The 19,044-nt window shown below is 50.0% G+C and overlaps 2 protein-coding genes across 2 annotated transcripts in view; both read right to left on the reverse strand.

Annotated features, from left to right (window-relative positions):
* LOC135899852 (polyamine-transporting ATPase 13A3-like) overlaps positions 1-5,646 on the reverse strand; it is a 165,075-nt gene extending 159,429 nt beyond the window's left edge. The window contains exon 1 of the mRNA XM_065429240.1: positions 4,783-5,646. Coding sequence (XP_065285312.1) covers positions 4,783-4,900 — 118 coding nt within the window. The 5' untranslated portion in view covers positions 4,901-5,646. The remainder of the gene's footprint in view (positions 1-4,782) is intronic.
* Positions 5,647-13,100: 7,454 nt separating this feature from the next.
* On the reverse strand, positions 13,101-18,838 carry LOC135899911 (palmitoyltransferase ZDHHC8-like). Its single transcript, XM_065429298.1, has 2 exons — positions 18,705-18,838; positions 13,101-15,794 (listed from the first exon to the last, which is right to left on the reverse strand). The coding sequence occupies exons 1-2, from the start codon at positions 18,708-18,710 to the stop codon at positions 14,367-14,369; spliced, it is 1,434 nt and encodes a 477-aa protein (XP_065285370.1). The 5' UTR covers positions 18,711-18,838; the 3' UTR covers positions 13,101-14,366.
* Positions 18,839-19,044: the final 206 nt, after the last annotated feature.

Here is a 19,044-nt window from a genome sequence, read left to right on the forward strand (position 1 = left end):
ACGAGCATGCTTCCAAGGAGATGTGGTGCTTTTCCGTATATTACAAGCTCTTGTTGCCATATGTCACATGCATTGAGATCACATTTGTGTGTCCGTTTTGGAAGGGGGGGACGGGTGGGGGTGGGGTCTGTCGACACATGGTCCACATATATCGACAGAAAGCCTGTCGCGATTTCCTCGTCTTTGTCTGCTGTCTTGTTTTGTTTGGTTCCCAATATAAGCTCGTGAAAGAAAATTGATATAACACTTTAATTGAGGTCACAGCTAGCGCTATGACCTCAATTGAGGGTCATAACCAACTAGCCGAAAAACCTGCACTCCCAGATAATACGTTACTGACTAGACAAGCCGGCCACCCATCTGTGCACGTAACATACGCAGTTAGGCAAACATCCTCTCAACGTGACACCTAGCGCACGTAATGCAGAGTAACACCACAGCTGCGTTCGCTCGCTAGAACACTAGAACCGTGTATATATATGACACGACTTGCGGGAAATGCGATGCAAGGCGTCACTGTCGTACATATTCGTGTAGACACGGCTAAAAAAAAAAAGAAAGACTAAAACGCTTGCGTTCACTCAACGCCGTTAGGCACTGAATTTGCTTTATGCTTAGATGGGCCGGTTTTCGCTTGAGCGTTCTAAGCAAAAACGAGGCATAACGAGCACCATATTTACATATTATTAATTTTAATGACATAAAACTTGATCACTTGCTCACAAAAGGTAGGCAGCATGCAGTAGTGTAACTCCTGCATCTTTTTTTTTTTAAATTATTCTATACGAAAGGCACAACTTCGGAAAGTAATCGGGCTTAAGCCTACATTTTCTCACTTTTGTTCGGGAGGGCGAAAATCGCGATTTAGCGGATTTCACCCAAAAACGAAGGACCATAGATTATATATTGGTGCTTATGTATTCGTACGTACATACATACATACATACATACATACATACATACATACATACATACATACATACATACATACATACATACATACATACATACATACAATGATTTCTTGCCAAAATTCCCTGCAACCCCCCCCCCCTCCAGCCCTGACACAGATCCTGGGTGCACTAATGATTCAGCATATAGCGGAGGAAGCGATTAACTAGCGTGCACGATGATGCACAGGCCAATCCAGTTCGTATTCCAAAAGTTAGAGTGGTGAAAGGGTATAGTCGGTGAGCAGGTCTCGCTCCTTCTGCTCGCACATCTACGAGACACTGAACTTACGGTCACGTGCTAACGCATTTCCGTACAAAGAAAAGCACGCGCAAACACTCCTCCTCCCTACAGCCACCCCAAACAACTAAGCCAACCAACCAACCAACCCGACAGAGGCCGTCTGCAGACACACATTGTGACGTCGTTGTAAGATCACTCCGTAGTCGAAGGCGCATCGGAAAAAAACATCCACAACGTCATATAAGGTAGAGAGAGAAAACAGTACGAGCTTATCGCAGAAAGAAAGAAAGCGTCGGTTTCTTCTATCCGTCTCCCGCCGAGCGGGCAATCTGGACTGTATCGGCGACACCGGAAGTGCACTGATGCTCCCATATATGACGTAGTTGGGAGAGGGGTAGAGAGAGAGAGAGACAGGTTTCGCATTTCCAGCAGCAAAGAGGACTCGCGGTTGCGTTCGCTCGCCTTGCTGCCTACACTGCCAAAGGCCCGACTCTTTGTCTTCATTACCGCTTAAATGCGACAGCGTTTTGTTTGCCTATCCTCGCCCCCTTTCCCGAAAGCTCACCAAGCAAAGCGTCACCAACGTAAAATAAAATTTAATGAGAATATATTGTCGCCAGTTGGGTTTGAACAAAGGACTCTCCGTCTGTTGTGCGTTCGGTGCAGGATGAAGAACCGCACACGGTCTAAATTGATCCGGAGTCCACCACAGCGACTTGCCTCATGATGATATTGTCAAGTCGTAGTGACATGACATATTGTCACGTGGTTTTGGCACGTAAAACACCAGAGCTCAATTCTTTTTCCCTCCATCTGTAACACAAGCGCTCTGCTTTAACTTTACATGCCCTTTTACTCCAGTCTGCCCAAATGTATTGTTGCGCTGCACAAATGTACTGTCAGTGAAGTGCGTGTTGCAGTCTGACCCTCCTAGTCCACAAAAGAGTTTTAACTGGTCTCATTGGAGGTAGCGCATCGGGACGTTGGTAGCATGGCAGAGCACGAAATCGCTTCTTTCTTGAAGAAAGTTAAACTACAGTGTTAGTTTGAGCCCAACGCAGAGACCCGAGTTTTCACTGACCACGTATTCGCATGAGGTATGCAAAATTCGAAATTATGAAGACGTACACCGTCCCCTGCACCTTCTCATGGGTAGTAAAGCATATGTCGAGCACCAGAATTGGCATAAACGTGAAAGACCGTGTAGTCACACACATTCACACATGCACACACAAATAAAAGCTTACGAACAGTGCCATAAATCACTCAATCGTTCAAACGCTATTGCATTCTCGCATAGATATTTGTTATACACGAATTCCGCAACACTTTTATCTCTGCCGATGTTAGGTTCTCGCCTATCGCAGTTCAAAAACGTTCGACTTAGCTTGGACCAGCTCGCGAGCGACTGTCCAGAAATGACCATGACTTTAGACTCGGATGAAATCTTCCGGTGACGTCATCCAAAAAGGTTCGCGACCATGATCGAGCGCGGTTCGTCTTCGCGTCAAAAGCACTGACGAGCTGTCTCATCATCATCCGTCAATTTATGTTCCCTGCAGTACGGAGGCCTATTTCAGCGATCTCAATTACCCCCGTCGGCGCCAGCTGATACCATTCACGTGCCTGCGAATTTCTCATTATCACATCACCTAGTTCGCTGCAGCCCTTGACTGCGCTTCCCTTCTCTTGGGGTTATCTGCTCTCCGCATTACATAACATTAACGTCACATGGTCTGCCGAAACTCCATTTCTCCCTCTTATTATCAACCAGAATATCGGCTACCTCCGTAAGTTTGCTCTGTAATCCACAACGCTGTCTTCCCGTATCTTAACGTTACGTAGCGCCTATAACTGCACCTTCCATCACTCATCGCATGGTCCTTCAGTTTTTAAGCTTTTTTTTAAAGTTCCATTTACCTGCGCCACACGTTAGCACCGGTAGAATGCAATAATCGTAAATTTTTCTTTTGTAGGATAGCAGTAAGCCGCCGGTCCTAAAGCGTCGTCTGCTGCTGGCCCAAAAACGTCGTCTGCTGCTGGCCCAAAAACGTAGTCCATGCAGTTGAGCGCCAGGGAACACACGCCGGGGCTGTCATTCTCGTAAAACAATCAAACGCTCCTACAGTCAACCTTTCGATGAGCGGCAGATCTCAGTCGCGCTTAACGGCGGCGACACCTGAACAACCGACTTTCAAATCTCCCGGCGAAATTCGCGGGCGTGCGCGTTGCAACCCCGTTCAACATCGCAGTCTGCCGCTTCGCCGCATGCATTGTGGGTAAGCGATCACGCGGATGGCAGGAAAATGAACGCAAAGGAAAAAAAAAAAGAAGGGAAAAACTCCAGCAACGAGAAGCCACCGCATCTGCGCAGCCAAAAAGATGCTGAGAGAAAGAAAGTGGGGGAAGGAACGGGAGGGGGGAGATTCGACGAAATAAAAACGCAAAAAGCGCCGCGCACGGCGCCAGCACCCGGCGACAGCAGCTTACGCAATCGAACCGCGAGTAATATGCGCCTCATAACGTTCGGGGCGTACAATCGCCCGCCTCCAACAACGTGACCGTACATTCCGTCTTGTCAGCGCGTCTTTGAACCCTAGCCAAGCGCAATCATATCGCGCCGAGTAAAACGCAAACAAACGGCTGTTGCAGACGATTTCGCGAAGGTTTCGTCTGCACACGGAATGCGTTTAATTCCATGCCTCATAACTGACACACTTCCTATAGCTGCCCGCTGCTGATGTCCGATTCGACACGGATGTCCATTAAAGTTTGGACATTCGGCAAGATCTACTTCGTGACGTTCCTTCTTTTTTTCGTGGAACAGCTGCACGCCACGCGCAGCCATCGTGGTTTTTACACTCGCACTCTTCTTAACCAAACCTGAAACGAGACCTCCCGAGGCCTGCTGGCCAGAGTGGAACTGCTGGAACCGGGTGCAAAACGCGACGGCATTGTGCCTGGGCGCTCCCAGGCGTGCACAATGGACGTGAAGACGATACGCTCCCTGCGTAATGCGATACGACACCGAGCAGCCAAAAACCGCACTTCCCAAAGGCAACCGCAGCCACTGACGAAGACTGGCGGTGCGCTTAGCGACGTGTCAGCCGATTTAAGTGCAAAGTTAGAATAAGTTAGTGCAACGTTAGAATAACCGCACGACAAGGCGAAGAACGGCTGTAGATGCGAAAGCAACAAGAGGGCTGGGCACGCGAGGAACGGATTTGGAAAAAAAAAAAGAAGTATGAAAGGAGGCAGGGCGCGCGGACTCGGGAAAACCAGCTTAACACTCCGTAGATGCATACTACGCGATACACCAAAACACACAGACGACATAGTTCCTTCAAGTTTCCTCCACGCATGTCCACGCGTGGGCTGGTCTCGAGGAAAAAAGAATAAAAACAAAAGAAAACGAGTTTCGCGCGCGCAGACGACACCCGAGTACTGGCGCCGGCTGTAATTTACTTCAAGTGACCGCGTGCGCGGCATTGTGCGTGTTTTTACAGAGAGCGAGAAAAGATAAAAAGGAAACGCACACATGCGGGGAAAAAAGAAAAAGAAATTAGCAACGAGCAGAGACAAACGTACCGTGGTTAAGCAGGCCTTCACCTTCGGGAGTCGCACTTCCGCTGCAAGGTCCGAGCTGTATGCTCGAACTCTGTCGCCGCCGGCGACCGTACAAAAATCGATGATCCCGTTGGGTCATGCTTCGGAGGCGCTGACGCGGCTCACAAAGCGCGGCTTAGGCCCACACACACGTGCTCTCCTCAAGAGAAGAAAGGTCCGTCGTCTCGAGAGAGCGAGGTCGTTTGGTTTCAGAAAACCACCTCACCGGCTCACACCTCACGCACCAACACACACGCAGCACGCCCCGCCTTTTCCCACTCCTTATGGCACACACGTCGGCTCACACCGAACCAGCTGTCTTTTTTATACCGCTGGCTACAGCACTGTTCCTCGGACACCCTGTCCCAGACAGTCTAACGGCCAGTCTCATCTGGGCAACATCGTAGCTTTGCAAATGACCTAAGCTCAACGTACTCGTGTCAGGATGATTCAGGCTGGTCCATGCGCTCCATGATGGATCTCGACGCCCGTACGACCCGCGTAGAATGACGAATCGAGCGGCTTGTTAGCGGCCGACCGCGCCGACTGCGACGTTCGGCGTCGAAAAAGCGTGGGTCGGTACGATCACCGCGACGGGCCCGGGGATAGGCCTAGCGACGAGCGCGGCGGCGACGTCTGGACGGCTTCTCCGGGGAGGATGCGGATGGGGAATCAGTAGCCGCGACACCGGAGCGAAGTCTCAATCGAAAGCGCCGATGGAGATTCGATATCAGCGAGACGGTCGGCCACACGGCTGTCGGCGAGATACGATACCGCCGCACACCGCCGAAGCAGACACCAACAGAGTCGCGGGGCAAACTTGTTTGCGCCGTCGTTTGGGAGCGGTTGCGAGGATGCGTTCGACATGCGTAGGCGGCGCTTCAATTGCCGCGAGAAGAGAGTTTCGGTTCCGGTTTCGCTTTTGGCGCCTCGGATAAGTTGCTCTGGCTGCGTGATCTGTCTGCATGACATCTGGCTGCGTGACATCTGGCTTGCGGTAAGTCGTGAATTAAGTTTCGCCTGTGTAATGTGGTACGCTTTTACAAATAATTCCGGGTTCCTGCAGAGATGCTTCCAATTCTCTGAAGCGAGCATGTAATGTAATCAAGGCCGGGACAATGTTAATATTGTTCTCTTATTATTATTTTTTTTTTCGTTTGCGAGCGTCGTCACTGGTACAAGCGGCACTCCGTCAACGCTAGCAACATCGGCCGGTCATCAGCGGCCGATTTTAAGGTAGGCACATAATCGAGTGAAAACAGTCCGTACAGTATACCTGTTTATATGCCACGAGGATGCAGACTAGATACATATGTACCCGGGCCCGTAAGCCGGGCTCGCCCAGCCGTATACCGATATTTAGTCCGGCCCGGACTGGCCTCGGGCTCACCGGCATATTTCATCGGGCGGGCCAGGCCAGCATCGGAGCCCGACTTCAGCCCAAATTTCTTGCTAGCGTTCCACTTCCAGAAGAAAGTACCCACAGGCCTACTTGCGCAGGTGCACAATAAAGGGCGTTGCGGCTAGCGTGGTGTTCAGGGCATAGAATCCACCAGGCCCTTCGACTATACTACGTCAGGCGTGTAGAAAATGAAGGGAAAAGGATTTATTTAGCTTAGTCACATGGCTCCAATACCGAAGCCCACTCCACGCAAGAGCAAGTTAAACGTCTCAGTTTACATCAGGACCTTCCGTCCTCACTCTCGAAAAGTCTCTGCTTTTAAGAGGAAGCTTTAGCTCGGGCCCAATTCCGACGCGGTCTGTTCAAATGCTGGAGTAAGGCGGGACGCTGACTTGATCTTCGAGCACCGTCAATACATGGTGACTCGGAGAACTCCCCGGCGGTATCGCTTGGCCTTCGGATAGCGTTATCGACTTGGACTTCAGGTCGGTGATCGCGCCTTGCTGGTTCTTGAAGCCCATGCCGAGAATTAATTCTTGCGAGCACTGTTGGAGGACAACAAATAAAGGTCGCGGGGCACACAGTTAAATAACCTACATCTTCGATAGTGAGAATTGCGAATCATAACACCCTTGAGGGGTGTTTTCATTCGAGAAACATGCCATCACCACGTCGTTTTGCGAAGCATAGGGTAACCCTAGATCTCACAGCACCCTTACACCCACCATAAGGGTGCATTGATTAAGAAAACTGGGCGAGAGTGCAAGGGTGTTTTAATTTATCTTTTGTTGCATTCAGAAACATACAGTTGTACAAAGAGATAACGTGTCCCTAGGTGGATCCAGAAGGGGGCCCTCCTCAACACCTGCCCGGACTTCAATGTTGACAAAACTCGTGCAGAAAGGCCCCTCCGTTTCTCTGTGTGTTTCGATGAGCCCCCACGATTTTAAGAATGTTCCGCTAAGAATCTGTTGCTGAAGCACTGCTATCTATTATGTCACAGTAAGCTAGGCGGCACACATTTCTCAAACTTGTCTTGGTTCCCGAATTTCACGGAATCCAAAAGTGCGCACGTATTTTTCTGGTACTGAATTCCTAACCAAAACGTCACTTGCATCGTCACCCCGAGAAAAGTGTTCAAAACACTTTCAGCGAGCCACAACAACTTGTGCAGCCCTTGCTTTTGGGATGCAGAGAGAGAGAAAACAAGGATAGGAACGGCAGGGAGGTCACCCAGAAGAGCATCCGGTTTGCTACCGAGAAAGCATACGGCTTGGCCCGTCGCAATTGCTCCAAAGCAGTGCGGTCGTCTAGCTTTCCGTCAAGACACTATAACAGGTAGGAAAAAGCTCGACGAACTGTTCAATATACTCGCTAACGCGGACAAAGGATACGCCGAGTCCAGATGCCCCGACTCCACCCGACATTCGTCGAGGCCATTGAATGACCCCGATTCTTTCTGCTTCTCTTCCATTTATGAACGAGGCAACTTCGTTGACAAACTTCAGCCTTCACACCCACCACGATTCTTTTCTCAAACGGCACCTACAGAAAGAGCCGTGCAAAACGCTCATAGCTTCGTACCCGCGTCAACTCACGAATCCGGCTGTACACAAAGCGACTATAAAGTTGATAGTTGTAAGAAAGAAAATTTCTCCTGGCGCACAAACACCTGAAAAATCAGCCAGTACGGAGTGCGAAAAAAGAAAAGGAGAAGAATGTGAGAAAGTATCGAGAACCAGCGCACAATTCACAATGCATACAGTATTTACAATACATACACGGGCAACTTACTCAAATATTTGCTTTCCCAAGTTGGAGGCAGTATGAATGCATGTATGAATAGGACATTGAACCAATCGCTGTATAGATAGAATGAGATTCCAGAGATTTGCGGGGAATTTACAGGCCCGTTCTTTGTTCACGGGCCAGTGTCGAGGCATTTTCAAAGTATATATGCAGGCAATTTCCCGCCTGTCAAGTACGCTAACGATGCCTGGCATATACTATATGACGATGTCTCACATTTGCAATGCCCATATCGCGAATGCGAGACGGGTATGACAGGCGCGCATACCACTACGGGAAAGTAAAACTTTACCGAATGATACATCGAACTCTGTGGAAACGCCAGAGCTCTGGTTGCCACGTTACAGTGTGCACAGGGGATTTCTGCCAAAACGCGTACAGGTAGCAACGCTTTTGTTGTCGCTATGAAGGATATTTCAGTAAGAAAATTATACGTGCCAGAAGAAACTTACATGTAGAAAGGCACATAGTCTGTGAACGAGAGGTTGGAGATCAGAATGGTCGGCATTTTTATAGTTATCTCAAGGGGGGGAAGAAGGACACGAATTTTTTTTCGCGAATCGCTCCACTTCAGTCATAACAATTCCCACCCTTTGGCAAGAAGTAATTAACCTATTGTTATCGTTATATCATTATAACATTATTAAATATATTACTATATATCAGACCACAGTCCATTCCTCGCAGAGCAGAGGGGTTTGGCGATGATACAGGCGAAGCTCTCGAATCGGAGCAATGCTAAATTGGTCTACTGGCGGTGTCTGCGCACCTGTCTCCCCTTTTTGCAAGAGCAAGCCCGGCGGGGCACGCATCCGACCACTTCAGGCGTGCCCGTATGTCTTCGAGCCTTCAGAACGTGTGCATTCGGTCTAGCTCGTGGTGGTGAATGTGGTTCGCGTTTCGGAGCACGATCACTGGCCGGCACCTTGCCGGGACGATCATGTTCAAACGCAGCAAACTGCAAACTGTAGCAAACTGCAGCAAATATCATCCAGGAATACGTCAGTCAACGGGGACTACAATGCTCCCCCGAGAAATCTGAGCTCCTACGAGTCTGGCGAGGCCGGGGTAACCACACAGTCCCCACAGACCCAACAAGAAGACTCGAGGTATGCCTCAACGGGGGCCTCATACCAGAGAAGCCATTGCTGAGGGTGCTGGGCATGTGGCTGCAATCTAACCAGCGGGCCACACACACCCTTACACTCCTCAAAACCAGTGTCAAGGCGATATCACGCATGATCTCCCGCGTAACATCCAAGAACAGAGGCATGAAGGAAAGCGACACCCTGCGACTGGTCAGTAGCCTGGTGGTGAGCAGAATCACATACAGCCTGCCTTACTACCACCTCACACAGTCCGAGACGAAGCAGGCCGACACACTTTTAAGGATGGCTTTGAAGACCGCTCTCCGCCTGCCGATGAGTACATCGACTGAAAAATTATTGGCGCTAGGGTTGCACAACACCCTCAGCGAACTGGCAGAAGCCCATTACGTCTCGCAACAACAGAGACTTGCGCGGACTCGCACGGGCCGGCAGGTCCTACAAACCTTGGGGTTCCCAGAAATAACAACACGAACCCAAGAAACCTGTTACATACCTCGTCACGTTCAGGACAGGTTTCACGTTGCCCCGATACCGCGCAACATGGACGCTAACCTACATTCCGGCAGGAGGAGAGCAAGGGCCCAGTACATGGAGAAAGTGTTCAGATTTAATACCACGCCCCGTTTTACGGACGCTGCCATGTATGGCACGAACAACAAGGGCGCAGTTGCGGTGGCATGCGACTACCGAGGCCACGTTACCTCCGCTGCATCGACCCGCCCCTGCACGATTACGGAAGCCGAGGAGCTGGCCATCGCGTTAGCCATCCGCGAGGGCCTACACGTAAACCAACCACTGACGATCCTCACGGATTCCCAGCAGGCCTGCCGCAACTTCCTACAGGGAAGAATTGGAAGACCTGCTGCACTAGTCCTAGCCGGAATACTCAAGGAGGACCCTGAGGACTTCACCATCCAAACCATCATCTGGATACCGGGCCACACAGGCATCACGGGCAACCTGCAGGCCGACAGAGCAGCTCGAGGATTTGTACATAACCGAGCACTCAACACGCCGGCTGCAGAAGACCTGGACCCTGTCGACCTCGAGTATTCAGCAATCGTCAACTACCACAGAGGGCGTCGTCTGCTATATCCACCACCCCATCGAAATCTAAACACAGAGGATGCCGCTGCCTGGCGTAGGCTCCAGACAGGCACTTACACGAACTTACACATATTACATAGGATACACCCCACAGCCTAGAGGGACGAATGCCCATGGTGTGGGGCCACACCAACCCTATACCACATTACGTGGGAGTGCGCACTACACAACATAGAACACCCAGACACGAACACCACGAGGGAGCAATGGGAGGCACTGCTGTCCAGCTCGACCCTCGACGACCAGCTCAAGCTGATAAAGAGAGCTAAGAAGATGGCAAAAGCCAGCGGAGTCCTGGACTAAGGGCCCCGACCATTAGCTGTTTTTTTATTATTATTTTAATAAAGTTTATCTATCTATCTATCTAACCCCTAGAACGGGGAAGTTCGTGCGGGGATTGTCGGCACCACCTTTAAGGGATCGATCAGCGACAGTCAGAGTGAAACCGCACACCTGTATTGTGCGCCACCGAAACATTTTAAGAGAAGACGGCTACTGTCGGTGATCGCAGCGGATACTACGACAGCTAGAGACGGTATGTGTCACCAGGGGGCGCAGCAAGGCCGATTGACCAGTACGTAATGTACGACTTCCGCAGACACTTGGATTTAAGGTAGACTGACGTATCAACCGGTCAGCAGTCAATATTAGCAAGAGACGTTTAGAGTATTGGTGGGAAAAAATGCAGGGAAGAGACTGATACGACCGGATCCATTACAGGCGTGGGCAGGGTACAAGGTAGACAGAGAAGATTAAAGAAATGTATACAAGAATGCTAGAAGCAAAAACGTTGACAGTATACCTGAGTAACTCAAGCGAGCTGGGTGACGAGTTGTCCCCGAACCGTTTCAAAGGGGCTGCCAATAAATCATCATCACCACCGCCATAAAATGAGAAGCGTGCACAGCATACCTGAGTAACTCAAGCAGGTTAGGCGACTATTTGTCACAGCCCCTGTTTCAAAGAGATTGTCAATATATAATAATCATTATCATTCAGCTGTAATGCATAATTGCTCTAATGCCATTCTGCGCTTAAAATCTGATATCCTGTCGGGCTCGGAAGTTAACCAAAGATCGATAGGCCGATCGGCTTTGGAAGCCCACGGTAAAGCCACAAAGGGGGCAGTTCAGCGTGACGTGGGCACTGGACTGGGCCTCTTTTGAAGTCGGAGAAGTGCAGAAAGACAACCGGGAGTCATGAGAAAGAAAATGAGACGATCAGAGAGGGTGAAGCGGAGGCAGAAATTGTTAACAGAAACGACCACAGAGAATTACAAGAAAGGAAATACAGAAAGTAGAGAGGAAAATCTGTACGATTAAACAAAGGGCAGTGGCAATTGATATTTGAGGATCGAGCCGGGTTGCCGAAGGACAAGAACATACCGGAACAAATATTGGCAACAAGGTAAGGCATGCGTTTGCTGCGGCGAAAATCCGGAGACTACTCAGCAAATACTAATGGAATGCGAAAGTACTCATCCAATGAGACCTGTAGGTAACCTGCACTGTCCAGAAGCGCTTGGACATTAAAGTGGACAGAAGCATCAACTGGTCACAGTCAACATAAGCAAGTGTCGTTTAGAGTGTTGGTGGAAAGAAACGCAGGGAAGAGATGAATACGACCGGATCCGTTACAGGCATAGGTAGCGGTACAAGGTAGATAGAGAATATTGAGGAATATTTTAAAAAATTAACATGGAGGAGATGTATGCAAGAATGCATTTAGAATGAAAATCCCGTATAGCATTCCGGATTAACTCAAGCAGATTGACTGTCGCCGCCCCGTTTCATAATAAAAATAAAAATAATAATAATAATAATAATAATAATAATAATAATTAATCGGCCAATCACCAGTTAGGGAGAAATATTCCCATGCAGTGATTGAACACTTTAGTGTTAACCACAGCGAATAAGGACAGAGGGGCACCTAAAGTCTGGACCAAAGTTTTCTTCTTGTCCATGCACTTCATTGAATGTTCCAGTTGATGAGCTGGCAGTTTTGCTGCTTGTACAGACAGACAGACAGACAGACAGACAGACAGACAGACAGACAGACAGACAGACAGACAGACAGACAGACAGATAGATAGATAGATAGATAGATAGATAGATAGATAGATAGATAGATAGATAGATAGATAGATAGATAGATAGATAGATAGATAGATAGACAGACAGACAGACAGACAGACAGACAGACAGACAGACAGACAGATAGATAGATAGATAGATAGATAGATAGATAGATAGATAGATAGATAGATAGATAGATAGATAGATAGATAGATAGATAGATAGATAGATAGATAGATAGATAGATAGATAGATAGATAGATAGATAGATAGATAGATAGATATTATTGTCTATCATTAACTATTTTTCTATTGTGATCATGTTTGCTCATTTGTTTTATTCTTTTTTTTCTTTTGTCCATTCGGCCCCCGTTTCCATGATGTGTGATCGGGGTGTAGGCCTTGTCAGGAGGTATGCTTGGTCTACCTCCTTTAGCCTCACCTCGAGGGCATATTGTATAAAATATGGCCAAATAAACATACTACTATACTACTACTATACATACTACTATACTATAGATAGATAGACAAGACAAGACAAGACAAGACAGACAGACAGACAGACAGACAGACAGACAGACAGACAGACAGACAGACAGACAGACAGACAGACAGACAGACAGACAGACAGACAGACAGACAGACAGACAGACAGACAGACAGACAGACAGACAGAGACAGACAGACAGACAGACCTGCGCACTGAATATTATGTAGCTCTGTAATTTTGTCTGCATTTATTCGCAGGCAGGTAAAGAAGAAGGGCCAATAAAACGGACACGAACACGAGCAAGCTCACTGTGACATCGTCCACTTTATTTGTACAAGCAAAAAAAATGTGGCAGCACTTCTGCCGAGTGACTCGAGATGAGGCTGTTCGCATACCGTGCTGTGTCAGTCGCTCCCTGATTAACAGAGCCGCGAAGGTTCTCTTCTTTTTTTTACAAACCGTCCTCGGTTTCCCTCGAGGACGTCACGAACATTTCAAGCAAGTAAGTGCAATGTAACGCATGCGAAGGCATGCGTTAGTGCATGCGTCATCCAGTGAAGCGAAAACCCGTTCGGCTAGATGAAGTATATAACTGAAGACAGACAGTCACTCATGGAGCACCTGTTTGGTGACGCCTACCAGATATGACCAGCGTCCACAAACAATGGGCAAGGAAGATCTGAAGCTGAGGCACCTACTATAAAGGCAACATGTGTCAAACCACGTGTTTGATGCATACTTCGCAATGAACGGAGCGGCTGCAACTGCTCTCATGACCTTTAAGGCCCTCCCACTTTATCCTACCTTTACTTGGGAGAGCGGTCTTCTATGATTTCAGACGAACGCACCCTTTTGGAGTATCCTATAGTTAGGATTTCGAAGACTGACTAAAGATAACAAAGTAAACTGACTCACTTAGAAGCGGATTGGTCGTGAGTGTATACATTGCACGTGATAAGCTACTATGGTCTGTTTCCGCAATACTAAGGGCTGTAAAAACACTGTTTTAACTGCACAGAGCGAAGTGACTTGCTTGGTCTACACGCACTTGCACCAATACTTAATCGATGATCGGCGTAACATTGGATTGAGAGCCTGAACAGAAATATAAGCTCGTGAAGTCTGACGAGCACCGTGTTTTGTCCTGTATGAAGTCCAAATCGGCGACGCGGCCACTAAGTCTCAGCTGCCGATTCTAGGCGACTATCACGAATGTTGTCGATGCTGGCAGTCAGTGCCGGTCTCGTGACCCACGTCCAGGAAGGCTGCTTGCCCGCTTCTTTCTCCCTTCTTCGACTGACGTCTCGCAACCTATGTGGAGGTTGGGGGTGGGAGAGGTGCGCGCGACTAAAGTCCACCACGTAACCATACTGCAACGTACGAAAAATAATAATAATATTAATAAAATAATAATAATAATCATAATCACACAAAACAAAACACGAAGACACACGTTCGATCACCGGCCCACTTTCAAGTCCAAAAGTTCGCGCTTTTTCTTCGGTTTTTTTTTTCTCCTCCTTTCTTTTTTTTCCCCCTCAAGACCATCGTGCACAGCGCTGCGGTGCCCGCTACTTCTTCCTCCTGTAGCCTGCCTCAGTGAGGAGCTTCTTCAGGACGTCGACGGGGATGTACACCAGGTTGTACCGCCGCCTCGTGTTCCGGCCTCCGTCCGATCCTCCGGAGCCGTACAGGCCCACCGGGTAGTTCTGGTACGACGGGGTCTGCTTCTCCGCCGACGGAGAGTCCTCCAAGCGGGTGTTCTCCTGAGAGTTCTTGGGGTAGCGGGCGTACATGGGACTAGCCTCCGCCTGCGGATGCAGCTTCCGGGGCGGCTGCTGCTGCGGCTGTTCCTCCTGGTCGGGAACGCGGGACTCGGGCTGCTGGTGCTGCGAGAGCTCCTGCCTGGAGCCCCCGCCGCCCCTGTGGTGGTACGCCGACGGCTGCACTCCGTAGACGTCGTCCGCTCCGCCGCTCGATCCGCCGTTGCCGCTACCCGAACCGCTCGACGAAGACGGCGACTGGGACGGAGACCCGCTGCTGGCGTACTTGATGGGCCTGACGTAGCTCGGCGGCGGCTGCGGGGCGGAGGGCGCCGGCTTCTCGGTGACCAGCTGCGGGTACTGGCCGCCGGACCTGAGCTGCGACGAGCTGGAGAACTTGGGCGAGCCGTACAGGGTGGTCTGCTGCGGTGGGAGGGACTGCGGCGCCGACTGCTGCTGCTGTTGCTGCTGCTGCTGCATCTGCGGAGGCCGTTCCGGCCTACCGTGGTCCGAGTACTGGGGTCCGTCGACCATGGAGGTCAGAGGGCGCGCGTGGGTCGGGCGTTCGTGGTCGATGAGCGGGCGCTCGTACAGGTAGCGCGGGGGCGTGTCCGGCACGACCGGTGGAGGGACGTCGTAGCTGACTTCCTGCGGCCTCTTTTCGACGATGTCGAGCGGACTCCCGGGAGCGTAGCTGTACGGAGACTGGGCCTTGGACAGCGATCCGTAGATGTGCTGCGGCTCGCGGCGCAGCGGTCGCGACAGCTCGCCGCCGCCGTACTGGGTCACGACCTGGGGTCGCCGCGGCGGCACCGGCTCGTACTGCTCCGCGCTGTGGTACTTGGAAGCGCCCATGGACGAGGACTCGCCTCGGAGGTGGTGGTGGACGTACGAAGGCGACGAGTTGTGCGACGAGAACGGGGTGAGCGTCGTCGGGAACAACATGGCGATGGCCGGGAACCGCCGGTTCGGCGACACGGTCGTCTGCGGTTGGTAGAGGGAGTGGTGGTGCGAGCCGCCGCTGCCGCCGCCGCCCCCGGAGCCGCCTCCGCCGTTGTTGATGCTAGGCGGGTTGGCCGGCACGTGGTACGCGACGGACTCGGAGGTCTGCAGCGCCGAGAGCGGGACCCTGTGCAGGGATCCTTCGACCGCGCTGTTGTCGGACGTGCTCGACTCGGAACTGCCGGACGGGGCCAGCAGGCAGAGGAGAAGGCCGCACAGAACCAGCTGTGGTCGCTGCGCGTGAGGAGAGGCAAAGAAGAGAAGGTTCGTGAATCGCGGCTGGCACAGCTAGACACTCACGCGCTCTTCAATTCCAACTATGTGCAGCGTGTCATAATATGAGAGGGCGTGAGAGAGATTCTTTATTGAATAGAAGGACGAGTAAGTTGGCCTGAGGTACTGCATAGTTTCTGTACTGGAGGCCTCCACCGCTTGCTACCCGCCGCCCTGTAGATATACAGTTGCATCGGGGCAACCTGCCTGCCTTTCCTTCTCCCCTTCTCTCTGCATGGGAGCTTAGTCTGACCTCCCTCGCATCTACCACGCAGCTACTACGGCGTAGGGCGGCGTACCTACACAGGCCTACACGTCTATATATATATATATATATATATATATATATATATATGGCACACCACGCAAGGGGTCGCCGGTGCATATAAGAAATCGGTGCATAATTAACTGCTGGACTGCTACAAACGTAATTTCGATCGCCAGCAGCACTAAATTATTTAAGGTGTAAGTATTTTTCTTTGTACACATCGTGGTAATGTACTATCACTATAAAGCTGTAAAGCTGACTGCAGGATATTGACCAAGCTGGCAATGTTTCCAATGTCACGAAATAAATACTCCATTCACTGACCCACCGACGTTCATAATTGCACTCTTAAATCTCAGTACACGGGCGTCCGTGTGAGCACTTCGCAGCCTGCATTCAAAACTGCGGCACACAGGAAGATGCACGCTTGAAGTGATCGCATTTGACGCTAAGGCCATAGTCCCCTCATCAAAACACTGAATCTGAAGACAAGCCTTGTTCGACCACTTATTCCATCCCGGCTCCATTGGAATGCGATTGACTCAAGGGGGAATCGAACCCAGGAGAAAGCATATGACCCCGCACGCCACGTACCCACTATAAGCCGTAAACGTATACGTACACGAATAGGTGGTGAAGAAAAAAGAAAAAAAAAACACGTATGAGAATATGTACTGCGGTCGTCGCCGCTAACATTAAACAGGACAGATAAAAAGAAGTCTGACAGAAATGCGAACGGATGTACGCAGTGACAAATGCTTTTCCGGAAAGCCCGAGAGAGCGGGCAAAAATTCACAGGCCCGCGCGGTACACGGAGCACAGTCACAGCGTAAGCTGACGTCAATGTTCCCTGAATTTCCACGCCGGCAGCACGGATAGAAAATATACCGAGGAAGGGATGCCAATGTGGCTGACCTCCCATGAATTTGATAGCCTGTGTTTGTGACGTGCAAGTCATAAAAGTGTAATTACAGCGCGCCGCAACAGGCCTCTGCGGAGGGATTTACTACAACGAATGCGAAACCTGGCTTGTGTGTATACCGAAACGAGCATGTTAACGGAGGCGGCTGTGCTGTCTTCCTGGTGTATTAAAAACGCACCCGCTGTCATATTTTGGGTAGCCGCGTGCACTGTTGGGAAAAGTTGCTCATGTCGAGTCAAGCGAGTCCGAACGCAAATTAAAACCAAGGCTGTATAGTGGCTCAACCGGACTGTGAACTTCAAAGGCCTTTGCCGGGTCTCGGCTTTGTCTTCGTCTAAACTTAATTCGCGCTCGGTACTTGTAGGCACAGGAGCCACTTTCAAGCGTTACGTCGATTCCTTGCATTGAACTGTTTCAACGAGCTTAAGTGTGATTGATACAGGGAAGGGCTTAGACAAAAAGTCAAATAAGTCCTCAGTATGACAACAGCTTTCGGTGGGGCTGTCAAACCGATTTGTTCTCTTAATTTTAGCAATATCGATGGCGCGTTTACACAGGCAACGGCATTTGACCTTCAAGCCAGCTAACTCACTCGTAATTTCTCACATACACCGAAGTTGATTCGCACGCAGGTGTATTGAGATTTTCTGTGAATAACATTGCTGGAGGACCTGCGCTAACTCAATTAGTTCTGACGCATTGGCTGTTCCCTTGCTGATGAACCTTAGCTGACTTCACTTTCATCAAATAAAGCTGATTGCATTTTCCAGCGTGGTAGACAGACCAGCTCGTTTTCTACTCGTTGGCTACATCTATCGGAATTCCTAAATCAATAGCAGGCTTGTGACAGAGCTAAACCGCTCTTCTCACACTTTCGACATCGAACTGAACCAATGATAAGCTCTTTCAATAGAGACACATTTGATAGCGAGCTTTTAGGGACACGTGCTGCACGTGCATGAAGCTTCACGTTTTCGAACTAACTTACAGAAACGTTTCCAAAGTGATGATAAGGATGAGCGGATCTTGGAATTACTGAAGCTTCGTCAAACCAACTCTTAAGCCATATTGTCGCGTTGATTACTAAATAGGAATGTGTACAGTACGTCACTGCCCATGATCACGGGCCTTCTGCTACTTCTGCTAGAGTGTCCTCTAGGAATTTCAGCACAGTTGAAACGAGAGCTTCCAGACGACATACTTGTTTCTTCTTCGTACAGAAAGGTTAAGCGAAATGGCCATCGCGAGAGAAAAAAGGATGAGAGGTGGTCCTGAAAACCCATGCCTCTTCAAGCTAAACGGTTTTTCAGTGGACACTAATTTACTTCAATATTAGTGAACCGTTACGTGCACCAATAGTTAAGTTCATCAGAGCTGCTTTATTTCACGTTTTGGGCCTTCTGTAATACGTTATGCCCGGTTTGTGATCCACGATATACGAAAATAGTAGGTGTAATGGAACTGCTACGGGTTGTTTCATTTTACCATTTCAGCCTTCTGTGATACGTTCGGGCCGTTTCGCCACACTACAAATCACAGCTCTAGGCCTACGAGTGACTCAGCCTTTTTTTTTAAGTAGAAGTTTACGATTTGACACTCCTGTAGTGCCGTCTGTCTGATCTTTAACCCCTGTGACTCCTTCATCGGCTTAAGTTAGCTGCACTACTTGCGTATCACTCACCTTCATGACGTAACGTCGCACGCAACGGAGCCGGTGACGAAGAGATGGGGACTCCAAGGCTGACAGTGACCGCGGGATCCCGGTCGCCTCGGCGGTGGTGTAGTGGCCTTTCCCTCAACGACCGTCGCCTGCGGGCGAACCTTTGCCACGCCTAGAAGTCCCTTCGAGGCTTCCAACTCGGTCGGGCGCGGCGTCGAAGTCGCGCAAACAACCCACGGCCTCGTCGAACCGAAAGTCCTCTCTGCTCGGGATGATGATCTTTCCAAACACACCACAGCACGCGCTCTCCGCTGGCCCGGGTACGGCACCGTTGCTTTTATACGGTGCGATCCCTTCTCAT

The sequence above is a fragment of the Dermacentor albipictus genome, chromosome 2, assembly GCF_038994185.2.
Source record: "Dermacentor albipictus isolate Rhodes 1998 colony chromosome 2, USDA_Dalb.pri_finalv2, whole genome shotgun sequence".
Lineage (NCBI taxonomy): Eukaryota > Metazoa > Arthropoda > Arachnida > Ixodida > Ixodidae > Dermacentor > Dermacentor albipictus.